This window comes from Myxocyprinus asiaticus, chromosome 35 (assembly GCF_019703515.2).
Source record: "Myxocyprinus asiaticus isolate MX2 ecotype Aquarium Trade chromosome 35, UBuf_Myxa_2, whole genome shotgun sequence".
Lineage (NCBI taxonomy): Eukaryota > Metazoa > Chordata > Actinopteri > Cypriniformes > Catostomidae > Myxocyprinus > Myxocyprinus asiaticus.
The window spans coordinates 35,904,859-35,926,376 of record NC_059378.1 but is presented as its reverse complement, the minus strand read 5'-3'; the positions used below and the strand labels follow the sequence as shown (position 1 = coordinate 35,926,376).

General features: G+C 38.2%; 1 protein-coding gene across 1 annotated transcript in view; it reads left to right on the top strand.

Moving 5' to 3' along the window:
- The window catches only part of LOC127426087 (solute carrier family 41 member 1), a 40,956-nt gene extending 21,832 nt beyond the window's left edge, over positions 1-19,124 (top strand). The window contains exons 4-11 of the mRNA XM_051672602.1: positions 1,823-1,894; positions 2,205-2,349; positions 3,559-3,705; positions 6,761-6,908; positions 7,087-7,166; positions 8,886-9,020; positions 9,214-9,368; positions 15,355-19,124. Coding sequence (XP_051528562.1) covers positions 1,823-1,894; positions 2,205-2,349; positions 3,559-3,705; positions 6,761-6,908; positions 7,087-7,166; positions 8,886-9,020; positions 9,214-9,368; positions 15,355-15,540 — 1,068 coding nt within the window. The 3' untranslated portion in view covers positions 15,541-19,124. The remainder of the gene's footprint in view (positions 1-1,822; positions 1,895-2,204; positions 2,350-3,558; positions 3,706-6,760; positions 6,909-7,086; positions 7,167-8,885; positions 9,021-9,213; positions 9,369-15,354) is intronic.
- Positions 19,125-21,518: the final 2,394 nt, after the last annotated feature.

Here is a 21,518-nt window from a genome sequence, read left to right as displayed (position 1 = left end):
TGAAACGCTGTTTTCAGTGGAGAGAAATGCTGTTCTAGTGTAGATGCAAGGCGTAATCGTAGCAAAATGCGCTTTTAAACGAAAATATATTAGTGTGGATGTGGTCTAAAACTGCCATTTATTAAATAATAATAATAATTCCCATGGCTCAGAAATGCTAATTGGCTTTTGGGTTTTTGGACTACAACCTGAACCTGAATACAACCATTCTGTTTCACATTTTTATTGCCTAAAAATTTGTATATACTATAGCTGTGCGTACAAGATGTAATCAACTCTTTTGGTCCATTTTCCCAGAAGAGAAAGACTGTGTAAATGCGTATATATCTGCTTAAAGGTTATTTTGTCCACTTTTTAGGAGTACGCTAACATATATTAATGACCTGAAAGCTAACATACATGGACTAAACACTATTTTTTTAATGCATGGGTGTAATTAGTGGTCTTACACAAAGATTCTGTTGATTATAGGCAGGTACTTTTGGCCCTAGCTGAGTGGGTCCAGGTCAGGCCGAGCCTCATCCATGGTACAGAGCCCCTCTGTAGGGCCAGAAACACTCAACATTAGTGTGTGTGTGTGTGTGTGTGTGTGTGCTGAGAGGGATGAGATAAGTAGAGAGAGGAGGATGAGATGCATCTGTCCAGCTCATCAAACCCTCTTTTGTCCAGTGAACTGACCACTATTTGTTCTAGCTGACACGCTAAAAGGCGCCTGAGCACTGGATGTTCTCACTACCAGCAAAATACATACATACCCACCCCATGCCGCATTGTATGTTTCATTGTTTTATGCTCATGGAGAGATTACCGCTTCATTATTGTGTTCTATCAACACTATTGTTTATTTTATAATTCACAAAGCTAATGTGTATAATTTTTTCAATGTTAAATACTTTCTTATATCCCACTACATACAGTATGTGTGCAGAAAGAACTATAAGTAAGTCATTCGTAGGTTGATTTCCCAAAAATGTATAAACACTGTGGTGCTGTCACAACATTGCGCTCTGTTTGTTGAAGCGGCCCAACATGTCAACATTAGCTCAACCAATGGCATGAGTTTGGGGGCGAGATTATCTGTTTTCGAACATGGCAGATGGGAATTTGCAATTCTGTTTTCTTCACGGTCACAAATGGCTTGTGAAATTTTAATTCCAATCCCTATTTAGCTTTTGTAATGTGTTCCGTAATTTCCAAATGATATTGAATATTTAGTAATATTAAGGCTACGTCCACACTTATAGTTTTTTTTTTTTTAAACACATTAATTAATGCTACGTTGACGCCTCTCATCCACATTAGAATGGTGTTTTCCTTCACCGAAAATGTTTTCAAACCTATTAGTGCTGATGTGGCCTTAGGAAATAATGTTGAGATTTGATTTATCCATCAAGATTTGATTGTGCTATGTTGTAATAATTATTATAATTTCAATTAGTATTATTATAATAAATAAATACTGATTAATATTGTTTTGGCCTGCCCGTTGGCCTTGGTTACTTAAGAAAAAAAACACTGAGAAGGCAGAAGGCAGTTATTACATTTTGATGAAAGATAAGCCTATGATTTGTTTTCTTTAGAATAACATGCACAGAATGAATTGCACACAGGAGATTTATTAAGAAAGTGAATAGGGTCAATTTTATTTCATGCTGTCTATAAGGTTAAGTTTAGAAAAGTCATGTCTGATTGCAGTTATTAACACTTAGACTAAGCCAGAACAGTAATGTCCTGCTCACTCAGAAGAAAGTGTGCTATGGTTAAGATATAACGGGAACATTTGTAAATGGACTTCCTGTGTTCTCTGCCCCCCACTCACCAGGCTAATATTGGACATATGGATACAGTCAAGGATATGGGGAAAATGATCATGGGAAACCTCGCGCTAATTCAGGTTTGAGACATTCTAAAAATATCAATCTTGTTTTTGCAGTTTACCCTTTTTTAATTCAGTCTCAAATTATGCGAGCTTTGTCTTTTTCAGATGGCATGGTGAAATTAATCAAAACAAATTATGTAATAATGATCGAGTGATCTTTTTCTTGGAAATGACCTTGAAGCCCAGTTATGTCATGTGCACGCTAATGATGAAAGAGTACAAAGTGAACTTGACAGGAACAGAACGGAAGACTTTGATCTTTAGCAGGATTGTGTGATGAGTAAAAAAGAGGTGTCTGAGTTCATAGTGACCCTCCTGTTTTCAGGTTCAGGCCACTGTGGTCGGCTTCCTGGCCTCCATCGCTGCAGTCATTTTTGGTTGGATTCCAGAGGGCAATTTTAAGATGGGTCACGCCGTCCTGCTCTGTGCTAGCAGCATGGCCACAGCGTTCATCGCTTCTTTGCTGCTAGGTGAGAGGATTGAGTATTCTACCTCTGGGTCACGAGTAACCAAATAACGTGCAATCAGCAAGTGCATACCATTTTCACGTTGCATTTTGTCTGCCGTTGAGTTACGATTTAGGCCATATGCACACTAATACAGTCTGAAAATGCATTAATTTGGCTAAGTTTGCGATAGCGATGTGCACAGATAGTCGACATTCGGTGAACCGTTCAACGCACCTCTATTCGAATACCAAAGTCACTATATGGTTATTCTACACATGTAATAGAGGTGTGCAGCCCGAGACCGACAGGACTAGATAAACCATCATGTTTCAGGCCGGTGGACAGACTTTAGAAAACGATGATGTTAGGAAACTGAAAATTGAGTTTTCAAACAAAACAGATAAGTGTACATGGCCTTAAAGTTTTAAAAACATTCTAGAAACCACATCTAAGTTAAAACAATGTAATCAAGATATGATGTACAGTTCACGTATGTCCAAAATGCATTCATAAAAGAACAAACTGCGACTTTGAGAAAAGTTACAGTAAATTTTTTTGGCAATACATCTCAATTTAATGCAATGAAAAGAAAATGTGAAAACACTGTAAAAATATCCTTCTGATAAATGGTATATAAAGTAGCCTAAAAATATCAATACCATAATGTATTTTTAATTAAGAAAACAAAAACAGACCACACTGCAATGTTAGTGGAATGTTTTGTTTAGGTTTTTAAAAAAAACATACATTTTAGAATGGATGTTCAAGGCACTTTTCACGCATGTGCAAGAAACGTTATAAATACAGTTTTGTGAAACTGTATTAGTGTGTGCCACCTGAAAATACATGGAAACTTTTAAATGAATGTGCTAACCATGTCACAACAATGTTTTGGCAACATTATGAAAATACATATATTTAGATTAAAAAAATTACAATCTGTTGTATTAAGGACGTAGGGTAATCACAAACTTTTTCACACAACTGTTTACAATGTGCTAACTGGGATGAATACCAGCTAATAGGCTTACGTCCAAAATGCTAATTCCAGACTTGAAAAGACAAAGCGGCTCCCTGGACTCATTTCAACACTGTAGTGGAAATATATTTTCCAAACAGGAGGTATCAAAAGCTCAGCCTTTGTATTGTTTGGGATTAACACAATGTCCTGTTTTAATTCTAGCATTTCAACACTAATGCAGCAAATCTTTATTTTCCTCTTCCGCCAAGGTCTTATCATGATTGGGGTTATCATTGTATCCAGGAAGGTTGGCATCAACCCAGACAACGTGGCCACCCCCATCGCTGCCAGCCTGGGTGACCTGATCACCCTGGCCCTGTTGGCTGGCATTAGTACGGGCCTGTATAAAGAGCTTGGTGAGTGGATGTCTCAAATCTTTGGCTCAGCTATTCAAATACATTAGAACATTCAGATATCTACTGTCAGTCCATATTATGAAAGTGCTAGGGAATGTGCTAAGTCATAAAATATCTTGGCTAATACCACAAAGTTTGTAGTTTAAAACCCTGTAATGGATGATCCATTGACTATTACCATAGCGCCCTTAAGAAAGGTCACTTCATTGACTGTTAAGGAGCTAAGCAATCAAGGTTCATGGACATCTATTGTATCTGTTGGTTTTCTAATAATACTGCATCCTCTCCCATGGGATTCTATAGTCTATGCATAGAAATGTATGGTAAAAAGTTGTGAAATTTGGCACACTAATAAGGGTGTGTCAGAATATATCTGGTGCAAATTTTGAGCTCTCTCTCTAAAACTCTCTAGCACCACCAGCGGTTCGAATTTCACATCCATTTTAGCTAATAACTGGTAAACCAAGTGACCTAGAAACAAAATTATTTTATCCTTGGGCCATGTTGAGTTCAATGAAGATGCCAAATGAAGTTGCCAGGCTTCTGCTTAGATGTCCTCCAGTTCTGTTAGTTTACTAACATAACATTTTACAGGTTAACTGCAATAAACCCACTTAGGCAAGAAAACTTCCCATAACCTGTTTTAACCCACCAAGCCACTTCAACAACCTTATTACTAATTCTAAAACTTCCGCTCACCAACTCAGCTTTACTGTGGTACTTTTTTCTTTTTCTTAGTTGGAAACCCCAAGGTCTTCCTCAGAAGATTTTTTATTTGAAATGGTTATAAAGGTTTAATTTACTTAAACTTCCCTCATAAAAGAAAAAATGGCTAAACTAGGACAGCATGAGAGAATGTCAACGATTGACTCAAACATATAGTATCTTAAATTTCCTAAATAACTTTAATGTGGTCTCAGATTTTTGACCCCACTGTACATCTTTTCAAAAGAGGGGAAGCACAGATGTTGGTTGAAAAAAGTGTACTTGCATCATTTTTTGATTTGATTGATTTCTCCAAGTCAGCAACATTGGCAGTGTCTGCCATTTTGTCCCCATAAGCCAACTGTTAAAATAATAACTAGAGAACTTCCTGAATGAAAATAAAATATCAAAAATACCGAACCTTATATTTACAATTGTATTTACAACATATACAAATGTCAATGGCAAAAGTGAAGATTTATAATCACTAAATGAATTTGTTAAATAAACCACAACCAACTTCTTCTGCACCACAGATCACTCTGCACCTACTGAATGACAGCGATTGTGTTTTAATTTGAAATGCTGTCACTCACATACACCACCATTTCAATGACTGCCAATTTGTTATGTGGTTCAGCATGTTTGAGAGCTCAACCAACCATCATATAGTGAAGCCAGGCTTCTAGGTGGGATAAAAATACATTGATTGAAAGCCCACTGTCAAATCAACAATCAAATCATTTCCCTCATGTAGCTCCCATAGACTCTCAGAGAAGCACGGTATCTGGGCGGGACCCAAAATGACGCATTTAGAGCCTCTTGTCCAATGAAAATCGATCTTTGGCTCCACTGAACTCAACGGGACTTGTTTCTGCCTTAAACATTAATGGAGTGAACATCGCAAAAGTGTTGTATGATATTTTTTACCTAAAATATTGAACTGGGACAATAATTATCTGAATTATAGAGAGATTAGATTCAATTTGATAAACATGCCATTGCGCAATTTTAATGAAATTTTAAGGGAAGCCGTGCTTCAGGTGAAGTCTTAAAGAAATCGCCACTGCACTTTATATACACTTGTTCTCCAAGACAGCTGTTGTACCATATTCTCTAGTAGTGCTAATACTATTTGGTTCTCACTTAATATTCTCTGAAACCAACGCAAAAGTCCCTGTGGTTTTTGATCTGTGTCATTCACCTCTTGGATCTATTGTGGGTCAGCGTGTGGTTTTTGTTTACTCTTAAATCTCATGAGTAATACGTGGAGTCAGATTTCCCTGAAAGATCATGCTGAGTCATATTATAGCGTAGCAGAGCTTGTTGGGGCATGTCTGGGCTTGTGAACGCCACCTGTTTCCTGCGTTTCTTTGGTGTGCAGATGGTGCTTTCCATCGTAGGGTGCTTGTTGTATCTTATAGTATCCATTAAGCCAAACACACTACAGGACTAAAAGCTGGCATCCTATGCACACTTAAAGACTTGCAGTCTCTTGTTTTCTGTCATGTTAGTGCACACGTGTTGGTGCGCACACTACACAACTGATCTTAGACTGTGTGTGTCAATAGGCCCTTTCCCACTGCAGGAACTAAAGCCTGTTTTAAGTACTTTTACACAGAACTAGTAATTTTTTTGTCGTTTTTGCACATAAAGAACTATAGTTCGTCTTAGCAGTTTAGAGAGACTTTTTTAGCTTGGCAGCCACCATATCGTCAGCATATGTGGCCCAATGTTAATTGTATGCAACTGTATTGCCATCTCATTTCTTGAAGATCTTTACGCTGTCATTGGAGATAAAGGCACAGTAACATCTTCTAAAGTGGTTTGGCTTGTAAAGAGACACCACTCTCAGATACTTGAAACAAATATGTTCATTTTGATTATGCATGGCAAGGAAAGTTCACAGTAATGTATCTGTTGTTAGTTCAGAGGTTTTGTGGTGACACTAAAGTGAGAGTAAGCACATGGAAACTTTTATGGTAAAGAATAATTGAATGTTTGTGTTCTTGAACATGTCTTATCAAGCTTTACATGTCCAAACCCTGTGGATGTAAACATTCGCGGTTTCCAGAAGTGACAATATTCGGTGAAGCCTTCATATTGCCCAATTCCACCAGATTGTTTCTCAGATTACACATAAAAGACTGTGGAGTATTGTTGATTTCTCAACCAACTTTGGTTTTGTAACTGTCTGACCTTGCTTTGAATTAAGCTGTATCATAATTAGAGCATGTCAGTCATAACAATTGTGCCTCAAGGATGTAGATATGTATAGATTAAACATTGCTGGATAAGGCCAAATGAAAGCTTATTCAATTAAGCTAACTGTAGATTGCTTTCCTGACAGAATTCAATGATTATGCCAACCCAATGGTGTGTGCCTTCTTCGTTGCCCTGACGCCCATCTGGGTACTGATTGCCCGGCGAATACCTTCCACCAGGGAAGTTCTCTATTCGGGTTGGGAGCCTGTAATTATCGCCATGGCAATCAGCAGGTAGGACAAACCCCATTTCATCTTTCTCAGTGATGGATAGATTACTGACTTGAGAGTGACAGCAATCTGTCATTCATCAACACATTTATCAAACGCCATAACTGTGATTATCTTTTGTTGTTCAAATTAGAATATTTGTAACACTGTAATGTGTATCTTCTATGTGCTTTTGAAATAGTGTTGGGGGCCTCATTCTGGATAAGACGGTATCCAACCCCAACTTTGCTGGAATGGCGGTATTCACTCCTGTAATCAACGGTGAGTTTCCTTATGACGTTGTGTCACATGATTCAGTGTTTCCGTTGGTTGTTTAAACTACCCCACAATAGGGCTGGCTGATATATAAAATATTCAGTAAAACTTTACAATAAGATTGTTTTCACTAACATTAGTTAGATACATTAACACAAACTAACAGTGAATAATAATTTTACAGCATTTATTAATGTGGATTAATGTTCATTTCTACACATACTAATAATATTTTTACATTAAAAGTTGTATTTGTCAACATTAGTTAATGCAATATACATTAGCATGAAACATTTTTTTGTATTTTGATACATTAACATTAACGAAGATTAATAGTGTGAAAAATCATCGTTCAAAGTTAGTTCATGATACCTAATGCAACGAATAGAACCTTATTGTAAAGTGTTACCAAATATTTATGATATATTCATGAGGATTTTGCTGGTAACATAACATTAGGCAACATTGAGAATATTGCAGTGTTTTTAATGTGCTTTTTATTGCTTTTGAAATTTCCTAAAGATCTAAAGATTTTCAGGATTCTACCTCACGATTTGTGAGAGCGTCAAAACAAAGATGTTTTAATAACGAATCAGATTTAAACTTTAGTCGCAAAAATGGCGCTGGAGTTGCTAAGTTAATAGCATCTCAGATTTAAACTTTAGGGGCAAAAATAGCGTTAGAGTTGCTAAGTTAATAGCGTCTCACATTTAAACTTAAGTCACAAAAATGCTGTTAGATTGTCTAAGCTAATAACATCTCAGATTTTAACTTTAGTTGCAAAAATGGCATTAGAGTTGCCAAGTTATTAGCGTCTCAGATTTGAACTTTGTCACAAAATGCTGTTAGGGTTGCTAAGCTAATTTAAACTTTTTTTTTTTGCAAAAAATGCCGTTAGAGTTGCTGAGTTAATAGCGTCTCAGATTTAAAGTTTAGTAGCAAAAATGCTGTTGGATTTGCTAAGTTAATAGCGTCTCAAATGTAAAAATTAATAGCAAAAATGGCATGAGAGTTGCTTAGTAAACAGCGTCTCAGATTTCAACTTTAGTAGCAAAAAAGGCATTAAAGTTGCTGTTAATAGCACCACAGATTTAAACTTTAGTCGCAGAAATAATGTTGCTAAGTTTGATTTATCGCTGATAAGTTTAAAATATCCATTTCAATGAATCAATTTAAAACTCTGATTTAAACATTCTTTTGTCATTACTAAAAAATGTTCACAGAAGTTCTTATGTGGAATATTTACATGCTTTTAAATGTTTTAGTAAAAATAAATGTAGGCAAATATTGCTGTTTATTACTATGTATTGTTATATTGGTGCATGTAATTGAAAATGATAAAATATAACTTCCATGTTTTGATTTTTTAAATAAATTATTATTAATAATTATTATTATTATTTTGTTTGTTTTTAACTAGATTTTTACTGTCTTTTACTTCTTGCATTAAACATTGTGAATCTACTTCCCAACAATGACTGTTTGGTTGAAATAATATTTCCTCTGATTGATAAATGAAAAATCACCATTTCATCATTTAAGCCATTTCAGAGCAATAGATCAATATTGAGATATGGAATATTGTGAAAAGGCTGAAAAATATAAAGATATGCTTTTTTAGCAATGTCGCCAAGCTCTAGCCCACACTTTGAAACAAGAGTCACTATGCCAGGTTTGACCCAGATGATCATTGTGTACTATTGTATTTGTTTTGCCCTGCTTCAGGTGTGGGTGGGAATTTGGTAGCGGTACAAGCCAGTCGAATCTCCACCTACCTGCACATGAATGCACTGCCCATAGCAGAGCCAAACCCAGCTCCACAAAAATGTCCCACTCCCTGGAGCACCTTCTTCGGGTCAGGTGAGTGAAAAGATATAGCACTCAGAGTAAACATACCCTGAACATACACATCAGTCCTCTTATTAGCAAAGGTGTTAGTAAATATTGATTGTTGTGTATTTGCCTGTATTGTCTCTCAGTGACTTTGGTCATGTTTCTAGAACAATACATATTCTGACTCACCTGAATGACGTATTTGTTTTTCTTTAATCAGGTGTCAACACGCGCTCTGCGAGAGTGCTCTTCCTGTTGGTCGCTCCTGGTCACCTGATCTTCCTGTACACCATTAATTCTATGCAGGGGCAGGGTGGGCACACCACTCTCACCTACGTATTCATTGCATTTTACCTGGCCGCAGCTCTGCTCCAGGTATAGCCAAGTATCTGTCTTGTTACTGCTCAATCATGATTGTGACCTAATGGAATGAAATTGTGTACAAAGAAATAGCTGGATCATATTTCATACCAAAATCAAACAAACAAAATAAGATATTATATTTTGCATAAAGAAAGTCTATTTTTGGAACATTAAGATTTGTTGCAATGCGCTAGGCAATCCTTTAGTCTGCCTATAGCTAGCGTGGCCCTGTTTCCTATCAACGGAGCAATTGAAGCATGAAGTGCCACTTCCAATTGTTGCGAGTGTCAGTCAGCAGGGGGCAATAAGCGCAACTCCAGCTGTAAAGACAACAACTGACAGCTGATCAAAGCGAGCTGGACAGAGCAAAGTGCAAGGGTCTTGAGAGATGTTTTTTAATTAAGTTTCAAACTACATTTAACTTGACAGTGTTTTACAAATGCAGCGTTTATGGCTAGAGATTCTGAAAATCAGTGAACTGCAATACAACCACAGTGAGACGCACCTAAGGCATCCATCTGACGCATGTGTACAGACAGACCACAAGAACACGTCCTGTGAGAACATCTCTTAAGTCTACCTTGGACACTGATGAGCCAAAACATTATGACCACCTGCCTAATATGTTGTTGGTCCTCCGCATGCCGCCAAAACAGTGCCAACCCGCCAAGGCATGGACTCTGCAAGACCCCTGAAAGTGTCCTGTGGTATCTGGCACCAAGACATTAGCAGCAGATCCTTCAAGTCCTGTCATTTGCGAGGTCGAGCCGCCATGGATCGGACTTGTTGGACCAGCACATCCCACAGATGCTCAATCGGATTGAGATCTGGGGAATTTAGAGGCCAGGGCAACACCTTGAACTCTTCATCATGTTCATCAAACCATTCCCGAAAAATGTGTACAGTGTGACGGCGCATTATCCTGCTGAAAGAAGCCACTGCCATCAGGGAATTCCATTGCCATGAAGGGGTGTACCTGGTCTGCAATGATGTTTAGGTAGGTGTCATGTGTCAAATTGACGTCCACAAGAATGGCCGGACCCAGGGTTTCCCAGCAGAACATTGCCCAGAGCATCACACTCCCTCCACCGGCTTGTTATCTTTCCACAGTGAATCCTGGTGCCATCACATCCCCAGGTAAACACACATACATGGCCATCCAGGTAATGTAAAAGAAAACGGGACTTATCGGACTAGGCAACCTTCTTCCGCTGGCCCAAGGTCCAGTTCCAATGCTCCCGTGCCCATTGTAGGTGCTTTCGATGGTGGACAGGGGTCATCATGGGCACTGTGACCGGTCTGTGGCAACGCAGCCCCATATGCAGCAGGGTCCGATGCACTGTGTGTTGTGACACATTCCTCCCGTAACCTTCATTAAAATTTTCAGTGACTTGTGCCACAGTAGACCTTCTGTCAGTTCGGACCAGACAGGATAGCCTTCGTTGCCCTCGCACATCGATGAGCATTGGGCAACCAACACCCTGTCGCCGGTTTGTGGTTTGCGGTTTATAGTTTCCTCGGACCACTGTCGGTAGGTACTCACCACTGCTGACTGGGAGAACCCCACAAGCCTTGCTGTTCCAGAAATGCTCTGACCCAGTCGTCTGGCCATAACAATTTGGCCCTTGTCAAAGTCGCTCAGGTCTCTACTCCTGCCCATTTCTCCTGCATTCAACATGTTGACTATGAGAACTGATTGTTCGCTTACCATCTAATATACCCTGACCTTGACATGTGGCCTTGTTAGGAGATGATCAACGTTATTCGCTTCACCTGTGAGAGGTCATAATATTTTGGCTCATTGATGTATACACATACAGTTGTGCTCAAAAGTTTGCATACCCTGGCAGAAATTGTGAAATTTTGGCATTGATTTTGAAAATATGACTGATCATGCAAAAATAACTGTCTTTTATTTAAGGATAGTGATCATATGAAGCCATTTATTATCACATAGTTGTTTGGCTCCTTTTTAAATCATAATGATAACAGAAATCACCCAAATGGTCCTGATCAAAAGTTTACATACCCTTGAATGTTTGGCCTTGTTACAGACACACAAGGTGACACACACAGGTTTAAATGACAATTAAAGGTTAATTTCCCACACCTGTGGGTTTTTTTAAATTGCAATTAGTGTCTGTGTATAAATAGTCAATGAGTTTGTTAGCTCTCACGTGGATGCACTGAGCAGGCTAGATACTGAGCCATGGGAAGCAGAAAACAACTGTCAAAAGACCTGCGTAACAAGGTAATGGAACTTTATAAAGATGGAAAAGGATATAAAAAGATATCCAAAGCCTTGAAAATGCCAGTCAGTACTGTTCAATCACTTATTAAGAAGTGGAAAATTTGGGGCTCTCTTGATACCAAGCCAAGGTCAGGTAGACCAAGAAAGATTTCAGCCACAACTACCAGAAGAATTGTTCGGGATACAAACAAAAACCCACAGGTAACCTCAGGAGAAATACAGGCTGCTCTGGAAAAAGACAGTGTGGTTATGTGATAATAAATGGCTTCATATGATCACTATCCTTAAATAAAAGATTCATATTTTCTAAATCAATGCCAGAGTTTCACAATTTCAGCTAGGGTATGCAAACTTTTGAGCACAACTGTACATACATAGACGCATCTATGTCCATACCATGGACAGATTGACGAATTCAGTTGTGAAATGTATTGCTGTTGACCGTAGTCCTATGATAGGCTTATGTTCAGTAATATGGAAATTAACAATATATTGACTTCTAAAGCCACTTTTTGTATTGCCTATTCAATGCTTTGCTCGTCTACCACAATAATGTAATGTATTTTAATTATCTGAATTATTATATTTATCTTATATTATAAAGTATGTATAGTTATTTGACTATAATTATTTAATCCTTATACAGTATATTGAATTATTTTTATTTGGGGGCCTTTCTCTGCAAATATTGATGTATGCGATTAATTGTGATGAATTAATTGGTATATCATGTAATTAATTACACTGGCGGCCAAAAGTTTGGAATAATGTACAGATTTTGCTCTTATGGAAAGAAATTGGTACTTCTATTCACCAAAGTGGCATTCAACTGATCACAATGTATAGTCAGGACATTAATAACGTGAAAAATTAATATTACAATTTTAAAACAAAATTCAGAACTTCTTAAACTACTTCAAAGAGTTCTCATAAAAAAATACTCCACGTGCAGCAATGACAGCTTTGCAGATCCTTGGCATTCTAGCTGTCAGTTCGTCCAGATACTCAGGTGACATTTCACCCCACGCTTCCTGTAGCACTTGCCATAGATGTGGCTGTCTTGTTGGGCACTTCTCACGCACCTTACAGTCTAGCTGATCCCACAAAAGCTCAATGGGGTTAAGATCAATAACACTCTTTTCCAATTATCTGTTGTCCAATGTCTGTGTTTCTTTGCCCACTCTAACCTTTTCTTTTTGTATTTCTGTTTCAAAAGTGGCTTTTTCTTTGCAATTCTTCCCATAAGGCCTGCACCCCTGAGTCTTCTCTTTACTGTTGTACATGAAACTGGTGTTGAGTGGGTAGAATTCAATTAAGCTGTCAGTTGAGGACATGTGAGGCATCTGTTTCTCAAACTAGAGACTCTGATGTACTTATCCTCTTGTTTAGTTGTACATCTGGTCTTCCACATCTCTTTCTGTCCTTGTTAGAGCCAGTACTCCTTTGTCTTTGAAGACTGTAGTGTACACCTTTGTATGAAATCTTCAGTTTTTTGGCAATTTCAAGCATTGTGTAGACTTCATTCCTCAAAACAATGATTGACTGACGAGTTTCTTGAAAAAGCTGTTTCTGTTCTGGTAGTCTATTACATACTTTGGGAACTCAAAAACAAACACAAAGACAATATTAAGCTTCATTTAATGAACCGAATAGCTTTCAGCAGTGTTTGATAAAATGGCAAGTGATTTTCTAACAGCAAATTAGCAATTTAGCATGATTACTCAAGGATAAGGTGTTGGAGTGATGGCTGCTGGAAATGGGGCCTGTCTAGATTTGATCAAAAATGACTTTTTTCAAATAGTGATGGTGCTATTTTTTACATCAGTAATGTCCTGACTATACTTTGTGATCAGTTGAATGCCACTTTGGTGAATTAAAGTATGAATTTCCTTCCGAAATAGCAAAATCTGTACATCATTCCAAACTTTTGGCCTCCAGTGTATATTAAAATGTTTATAGATTGACATCCCTATATAACAGTATATACAGTATATTAATAATTTGATATTAATAATAATCAATAATTAATAATTATTATATATATAAACAAAATATATACTTACAATTGTCACAAATGTTCTTTAATTTAAATAATATAATAATACTTCTCTGCCTGTCAAAATGCATTTATTTCCATCTTAGGGAAGAAAATAAAACAATATGTAACAATATAATACTTTATTAACATTTTCCAAGCAAAGCCTTTGACAGTATGAAGATAGAAATGCACCAAAATAGCACCAATTCAAGTAACATTAAACATTTCCCAAAGTCTGTGTGTGAGTTTGACTAATTGAAGGAACTAGTCCTCCCATATTCTGCATATTCATTGCATTAGGCATTAAATCTCTTAAACGCTAATCCCCCACAATATTAATCAGCGGGTTATCCGTGGCTGTCCGCTTTGTTAAAGCAATCGTGAAGCCGCGTTCATGATTTGTGTCAGAGCGCCAGTGTGAAGCACCGCTTTGAACTCCACATGAAAAGCGCTTGCTGACAAAAACGTCTCATTCTGCATTTTGGTGATAATTAAAGTTGCACTCAGTTTCTGTAAAGCTGCTGTGAAAAATGACTTGACTTAGTACTTTTTCCTCAATAAAAAATGTAACTCCTAAAGACATGAATTGTAATTTTGCAATAGATGTAGGAAATCATGACCACTCACATTAAAATGAAGACTCCAGTCATATCAGTAACCTTATAAAAGCTGTTTTATTCTACATGGAGAGGGTCCGCACATGGGGGCTGCCATTTTACAATCACATGACCAGCCAAATACTACTTGCTTAATCTCAGTAACCGTCCTGTTGTTTGACACTTTCACTCATTGATTAAAGGTATCATGGCTGACTGTGCATACTAAATTTCTACAATGGCATCTGAAACTGAAAACTATTGATTTTATATGATGCTGCATCCAAGCCACTAGGTGTCAGTGTAAGTCCAAGATGACACAAAGACAAAAGTTACTGAGTGCATCTTTAAGACTTGCTGTACTTCTGTGGTAACTAAAATGTGCCTTATATAGACTGAAAAAAAACATGATACGTTCTATCACAAGTCCCATCTGGAATTGTTTTGTACATCAAATAGCATTAAGAGGTCCTTTCTCCATTATTGTATCACTGACAGGGAAGCGCTTTTGTGTGTGTGTATTGTGACATGTGCGTGAATGTAATGACTCTGGGCAGATACATTATAAAGTTTTGCCCTCCCAACAAGTGTTTATACTGGTTTATGCTGTATTAACAGTAAATCGCAATTAATTAAAATGAACGCGTTAAACTTTTTCAATTAAATCGCATGCGTTAATTCTGACAGCTCTAATAATTCTATTAGCAATAATTAATATATAATAATTCTCATAATTTTAGAGAATGACAATGTGATTTATCAGCATTAGAGTAGGCTACTAAAGAAATTGGATGAGGGGGTTTAAATTTGCCTGATTCTTATGAAGATAATGCCATAATGCAAAAAATTTGCTTCTTTTTCTTTATGCAAGATTTCATTCTTATTTTTTTCCTATTGATTTTGAGGTGAAATATGGCCCTGCATTTTCTTGACAGTTTTTTGTGGCATTCACCCACTTGTCATAGTTGTTTGTCCTTGTTATTTTTTAAACTCTTATGTTGTAACAAGTCCAGATGTCATCACCCTACAAGTTTCTTGTATTCCCTGCAGGAATAATGCCACATTGACACATTCTCTCTCTCTCTCCCTCTCTCTCTCTCTCTCTCCGTCTAGGTAATAATCCTGCTGTACCTGGCAGACTGGATGGTTAACTGGATGTGGCGTCGAGGGATGGACCCAGACAACTTCTCCATCCCATACTTGACAGCCCTGGGAGACCTGCTGGGGACGGGCTTCCTGGCTCTGTGTTTCCATATCCTGTGGCTAATTGGAGATCGAGATGGAGATGTGGGTGACTGATCCACACTGCTTCCCTTTGACTCTGTCCAAGCAACAGGAAAGCCACATAAAGAAATAATATCTATATTGTTATGGCTACAATGGGCTACCATGATTCTATTGATGACTTAAGACATTATTGCTTTAGTATTGAGATGTACAGTAATTATGTTGTTGTTTAGCTAGTGGGAGAACAAGGATCCTCATTATTTTTCAATGGGGTTGTTCGTCCCGTTTTATGGCCAGTCGCATTGACTGTATGTAAAGATGAGATCAACCTAAACTTGAAAATTTTCAAGAAAACAAAAACAAAAAGAATGCATAATCGCCAAGTGCTATGAAATGGTTTAGGGATATAAAATTAAAATGTAAATTATTTGATGTGTTTTGAGGGCAGCACTCACAACCTTGTGTGTACCTTTTGCAACTTTAAAATAATTAATATAAATAAAATGACACAAGTAAGCCATTTGTAGGTAGATTTCCCCAAAAAATGGTTCTGTGGTGCTTTCAGATCATTGTTTGAGCATCCCGAACAGCCCAACACAGAAACATTGGCTCCGCCAATGGTGTTAGGTTGGTGGCAGGTCTATCTATTTGGTAGACCAATGGAAAACAAAGAAGGAAATATGTTTGAAAATGGCCATTATTTTTGTGATTCTGTTTGGTGGCGCAGAAATTACACACTTCACCATTAACTAATGAAAGAGTAAACATTTTTGGACCATCACAGAGTGACCTGAATATCCTTAGACTACCTTTCGTGCATTACGTTTGTTTCTCTTTAAGATTACAAGGACTAAAAGATTTCAAATCCTCCAGCCCTGGCATGGTGGTTCAGGTTAGCGATGGAGCATATTGAGTAACATCCCCATAAGAAGGTCTTAATAGCAGACGCTAATCCTCAAAGGTGACCTTTTGTGTTAAAACACTGCATGTACAGTAAAGTACTGTAAAATTACAAAGCACTGATCCCCCTAGACATTTAACAGATTAAAAATACATTTTCAGAGTCTAAAACTGCTTCCACAACTCTTCAAGCAGTTACAGACAGAAGTAATAGTCAAAACATCTATAAGTTAATCGTTGTTTTTTGAAATCCCTAAAATCCTAAAGTTGCGTGATGCATTAAGAAAGGTTTCTGGGTTCTTTACACTCATCACCTTAAGAATAAAATAACAGACTTTGCCTCAGTTGTGTAGGTACATTTCTGTAATGTACACACATCGAAGGCCATTATATTGAAGTCCATGTCTGTTAAATCTACAACATCTTTTCCTTGGACTCAAAATACTGGGACAGTTAAAAGGATAGTTTGTGAACTAGCCTTTTTACCATTATGCCCTTAATCAAGACTTCGAAGTTTATTCCAGGGAGAACGTCCCTACGATTTGTGAACTCTAAGGCCTTTTTCACACCGCGCACATTAGCAGTGTCATTGCATGTGTTACTGTACTTGCATCAAGCGTTACAGATGCCTGTTTTCAATGGGTGAGTAGTTTAGTCCATTTCTTCTTTGTTGCTTTATTAAAGCCTATATTGCACAGATTGTGTAAATAAATAGGTTTACAGTGCATTTTTGTACCAAAATATATACGCACCACTTGCGCGCTAGTTAACGCATGCAGTGTGAAACAGGCCTGAGTTACTTTGAACAAAAAGCACTTGCTCTATGACTAGAAACATGAAACACTGCTTTAAAAGCTTTTTTTAAAATGAAGAATTTACTTAGAATTATGCAAAAATGCTTGTTAGCAAAAGGGCTATTTTGACATTTATATCAGTGTACCATTGCATACTATAGGCTAGTTGCAGAAATGCTGTTTTAAGCTCTCTCAGAATGTAATTTGGAGCCAACCTTGTTTAAAATCTCTAAAAGCTTTCCTTTCATACAGGAAGGAAGCAGAGTTGATTTCGTTTGACTGTTTTAGGACATTAATGCCACTCGGAAACACTTGAAAGGGCTAACAGGATGGCTAACAGCTAATTTGTAAATTGGTACTACTCTGCCATTAATAAAATCTCCTAATAGTAGTTGCCAGTACAGTATATATGTTTTTTTTGTTTTGTTTTTTTTTTAACAACTAGACAGGCCTTATAAAAGCAACTTACCTCCAGTTATGTACAATGTGTTTGTTAATTGTCATGTTAGCCTCTCATTGTTAAAGGGCTGTATAGAAACAATGCTCCATTTGTTGGTATCTCACCAGTTTGCACACATCAAATATTCTTAGCAGATACTCTGGCTGATATCAAATACGGGGCCAACAAAATGGATTGTGCTGGGCACATAACATTAAAAATGCATTGTTTGTAATAAAAATCCCCCTATTTTTACTGGAAATGACAAATCCTTGTCTGTTACTCTGGAAAACTGAAACTTTTTATGTCTGAAAATGTATGTTTTTTTTTTTTTTTTTTTTTTGTTTGTTTTTTTGTTTTTTTGTTTTTTTAGTTTGTAGGCCGTTATAGTGTGATATCTTCCATTCTGACAGGCATGTTTAATTTCAGAATACAGCAGATCACTGTGCACAAGATGTACTGTAATGTCATGATTTGCCACAAGAGGTCGCACTTGTGCAAAATCATGTGTGTCGTATGCATAGACACGTTGTCAGAAATATCCAATATCCATACCCATCAGCAATGCATTCAAACATCCTGAATATTACTGTGCAGCTGAACTGGTGCTGCCATTGTATCATGACAGCTCTCTATACTTGTGAATATTTCTTCAGGGGATGGGAGGCTTTGTTTTATTTATTTCTATAGATGTGACAAAGCTATTTGTACATAATATATTTATTCTATAAATAATTTGTTTATTTTTCATTTTGTTCAGAGTCTCATTTATGATTTTTTTTTTTTTTTCTTCTTTGCATTGGACCAGTAGAGATGTTTACTGAACCTTTATCAGTAATTATTTTTCTTTGGTAAACTTTAACAAATATATCAAAGTTTGGTGCCTAATTTCCAGCAAAACCTCACGCTCAAACCTGGTTCTGTGAATTTGATTTTAATATGCCTTAACCAATCACAAGCACTTGACACATAGATTGTATAGGATTTCTGGTTTCTTCTTTTTTGTATATGATCTTTTTTAATTCATTGAGTTGATTTTCATATTGTTTTCATTTGATTTAATTACACTGTGTGCTGTATTCTGGCAGGACAAATGTACCGGTGGTAACGTTATCCAAAGCAACACCACTGAAAATCCCAGATTAAGGAAAATTAGGATTATTTGCTAGTGGTTTGTCTAATCTGTCACATATTCCCTTGTATTTACCTTTGCAAATTTAGAACAGATTAACATTGATGTCATTTGAACTTCCTACAAGAACATTTAACCTTCCTTACGTTAAATTGAGCCCATATATGACTATAGAGGAAATGGACTAAAATACCCAAAGAAAGTTAGACTGTACTGCTAGAAGTTGTAGCTGCCTGATTATCTGATGTATTACACTGCCTGCACATTATTTTTACAATGTGTTTCTACCCTACCCCACCAATTCTGTCAAGGTTGCTTCAATTTTACACTGTCAAGGGGATTTAACAGAGGTACTTGTAAATTGCTGGAAATAAAAGATTATATTTCGTAACACTGCCCTTTGCTTTTCTATTCATTTTGTCAAAGAATTTGCCACTGCTGTCAAGGACCAAGGGAGATTTACTTATATTTAGGGGAGAGTGGGGTAAGATGAGCCAAATTTTATGTTGTCTCCTATACAAGGAAAAATTAGACAGAGGTAAAACATATAGAGCTACCTTTATTTCTAGGTGTCTGCTATCACTTGATGTTGTGACAGAAAGCCACAAACAGCTGGCCTCTTAAAAAATGTGATCCCTTGGTCAACTTGCCCCAGGTTAGGGTCAGTGGGTTAGATGAATCATCTTGGGGTAAGTTGACCAGTTGAATTTTCCCTGTGATTCACTGAATAAAACTCCACAAATCACAAATGTATCTATTTTAATTTATAATCTATTTATTACCTTACTCTTGTTTCCTTGCACTGATGATTGTTATTGCATGTAAATGATAGGGATGGGCATTTTGGTAATTTTGTCTACTCGAGTACTCGGACTAATTACTTGAGTACTTGTCGAGTATTCGAGGGGCGATTACATGTTCAAAACTGTATATATAATAACATGTTCTTAACATCGTTTTCATGATCGATCATTGCTGCCATGTTCGAGTACCCGAGTACTCGTGCCCATCCCTAGTAAATGATGGAATGATTTGGATAAATTACTTAGCATAGCCTACAGTAAATGCCTAAAGCCTTTGCCTGAACAAAGGCCTGGTCTTTTTTTAAAGGTGCACTCAGTCATTTTTTCCTCATTAAAAAAAGTTTAACTCCTAAAGACATGAATTATAATTTTGCAATATAAACTCCAAATAACTTTACAGATCTTTATTGTAAAGGGTTTAAACGTCATGGTTACTTGTGTAACAGTGTCGATGTAGTGACACTAGGGGTCACTCTTGGGAGCCTGAGACACCTCTGGTCTTTGATAAAAGGCCAATGAAAATTGGCAAGTGGTATTTGCATGCCACTCCCCCGGACATACGGGTATAAAAGGAGCTAGTATGCAACCACTCATTCAGGTTTTATGCTGAGGAGCCGATATAAGGTCCGGCCATTTCAGCGGGTAGTTCAGCATTGTGGCAGGAGGGACACAACGTCTCGTTCCCTCCAACAGGGAACGGAGGTTACACAAGTAACCATGACGTTCCCTCGACGTTGTGTTGATGTAGTGACACTAGGGGTCCCTATACGAAACGCCACAATTGGCTGAACTGTGTTACGTGAACTGGCGGTGTGTGGTGGAAAGACTACTGTGTGCCTCATAGCCAGCACACCAGGTCGACACGTAACCTCCCCCAACATAGTTATGAGTGTCGAATGGCCCTTTGGGGACAAGTCGACTACTCAAGAGATAGAGACAGGCTTAACCCAGTCGTGGCCTCTTTTCCCCTTCTCTTTTTCCACTCCCTAAAAAAGAAGGGGGATTATCCAACTTGGCCGCCAGGTCTAGTCAGGGGGTGTCCCTCCCAAGGGGAAGACACCGCGGAGACCACACCTCGCCCAAAGGGGGGGGATATTTAAGTGGAAGAAGACGTCACATGGTCTTTCCAACCATGTGGAGAGTCTTCAAGGTAGATTCTACCCAATGGGGGAGGAGTTACTACAAACATGGAGACTGGGGCAGAGGGGCTCTGCCCAAGAAAGACGCAGTTTGCCAATAGGGAAACGAATTAGTGGAAGATATATATCACATGGGGTTAGCCTTACAGGGAACCGCCACATGCGGAGCACCTACCCCAGAACAGGACTCTTAGTTAGCACGTGTACTGGGCCAGCAGTGAGTCTCTCCGAAAACTCGACTGCCACAGGGCTCGGAGGAAGTCAACCAGGGAACAAAGTTTGTGAACATTACTGGGAATTAATGGCACACGTCTTCAGCTCAAAGGGAGGTGGAAGGCGCTATGTGCAAGCGATACACCCGGCCGGCTATCCCAGGGCTTATCCGCTTGTATTGCGTGCCACTACCTGGGACGAAACCGGTTCCACCCGGAGGTTGTAGAACCTTGCAAAGGTGCTGGGTGTTGCCCAGCCTGCTGCTCTGCAAATGTCTGTTAGAGAGGCACCCATGGCCAGGGCCCAGGAAGCTGCTAGACCTCTGGTAAAATGGGGTCGTAGCCCTACCGGGGGCGGCAAGTCCTGGGCATGATATGCCATAGTTATGGTGTCAGTGAGCCAGTGGGCGATCCTCTGCTTGGAGACAGCGCTTCCTTTCCGCTGTGCACCAAAGCAGACAAAGAGCTGCTCAGAGATCCTAAAGCTCTGCGTGCGATCCAAATAGATGCGTAAAGCGTGCACCAGACACAGCAATGACAGGGCTGGGTCTGCCTCCTCCTGGGGCAGCGCTTGATGGTCCCTAAAAGGGGTGGTGGGAACCTTGGGCACATAGCCCGGTCAGGGTCTCAG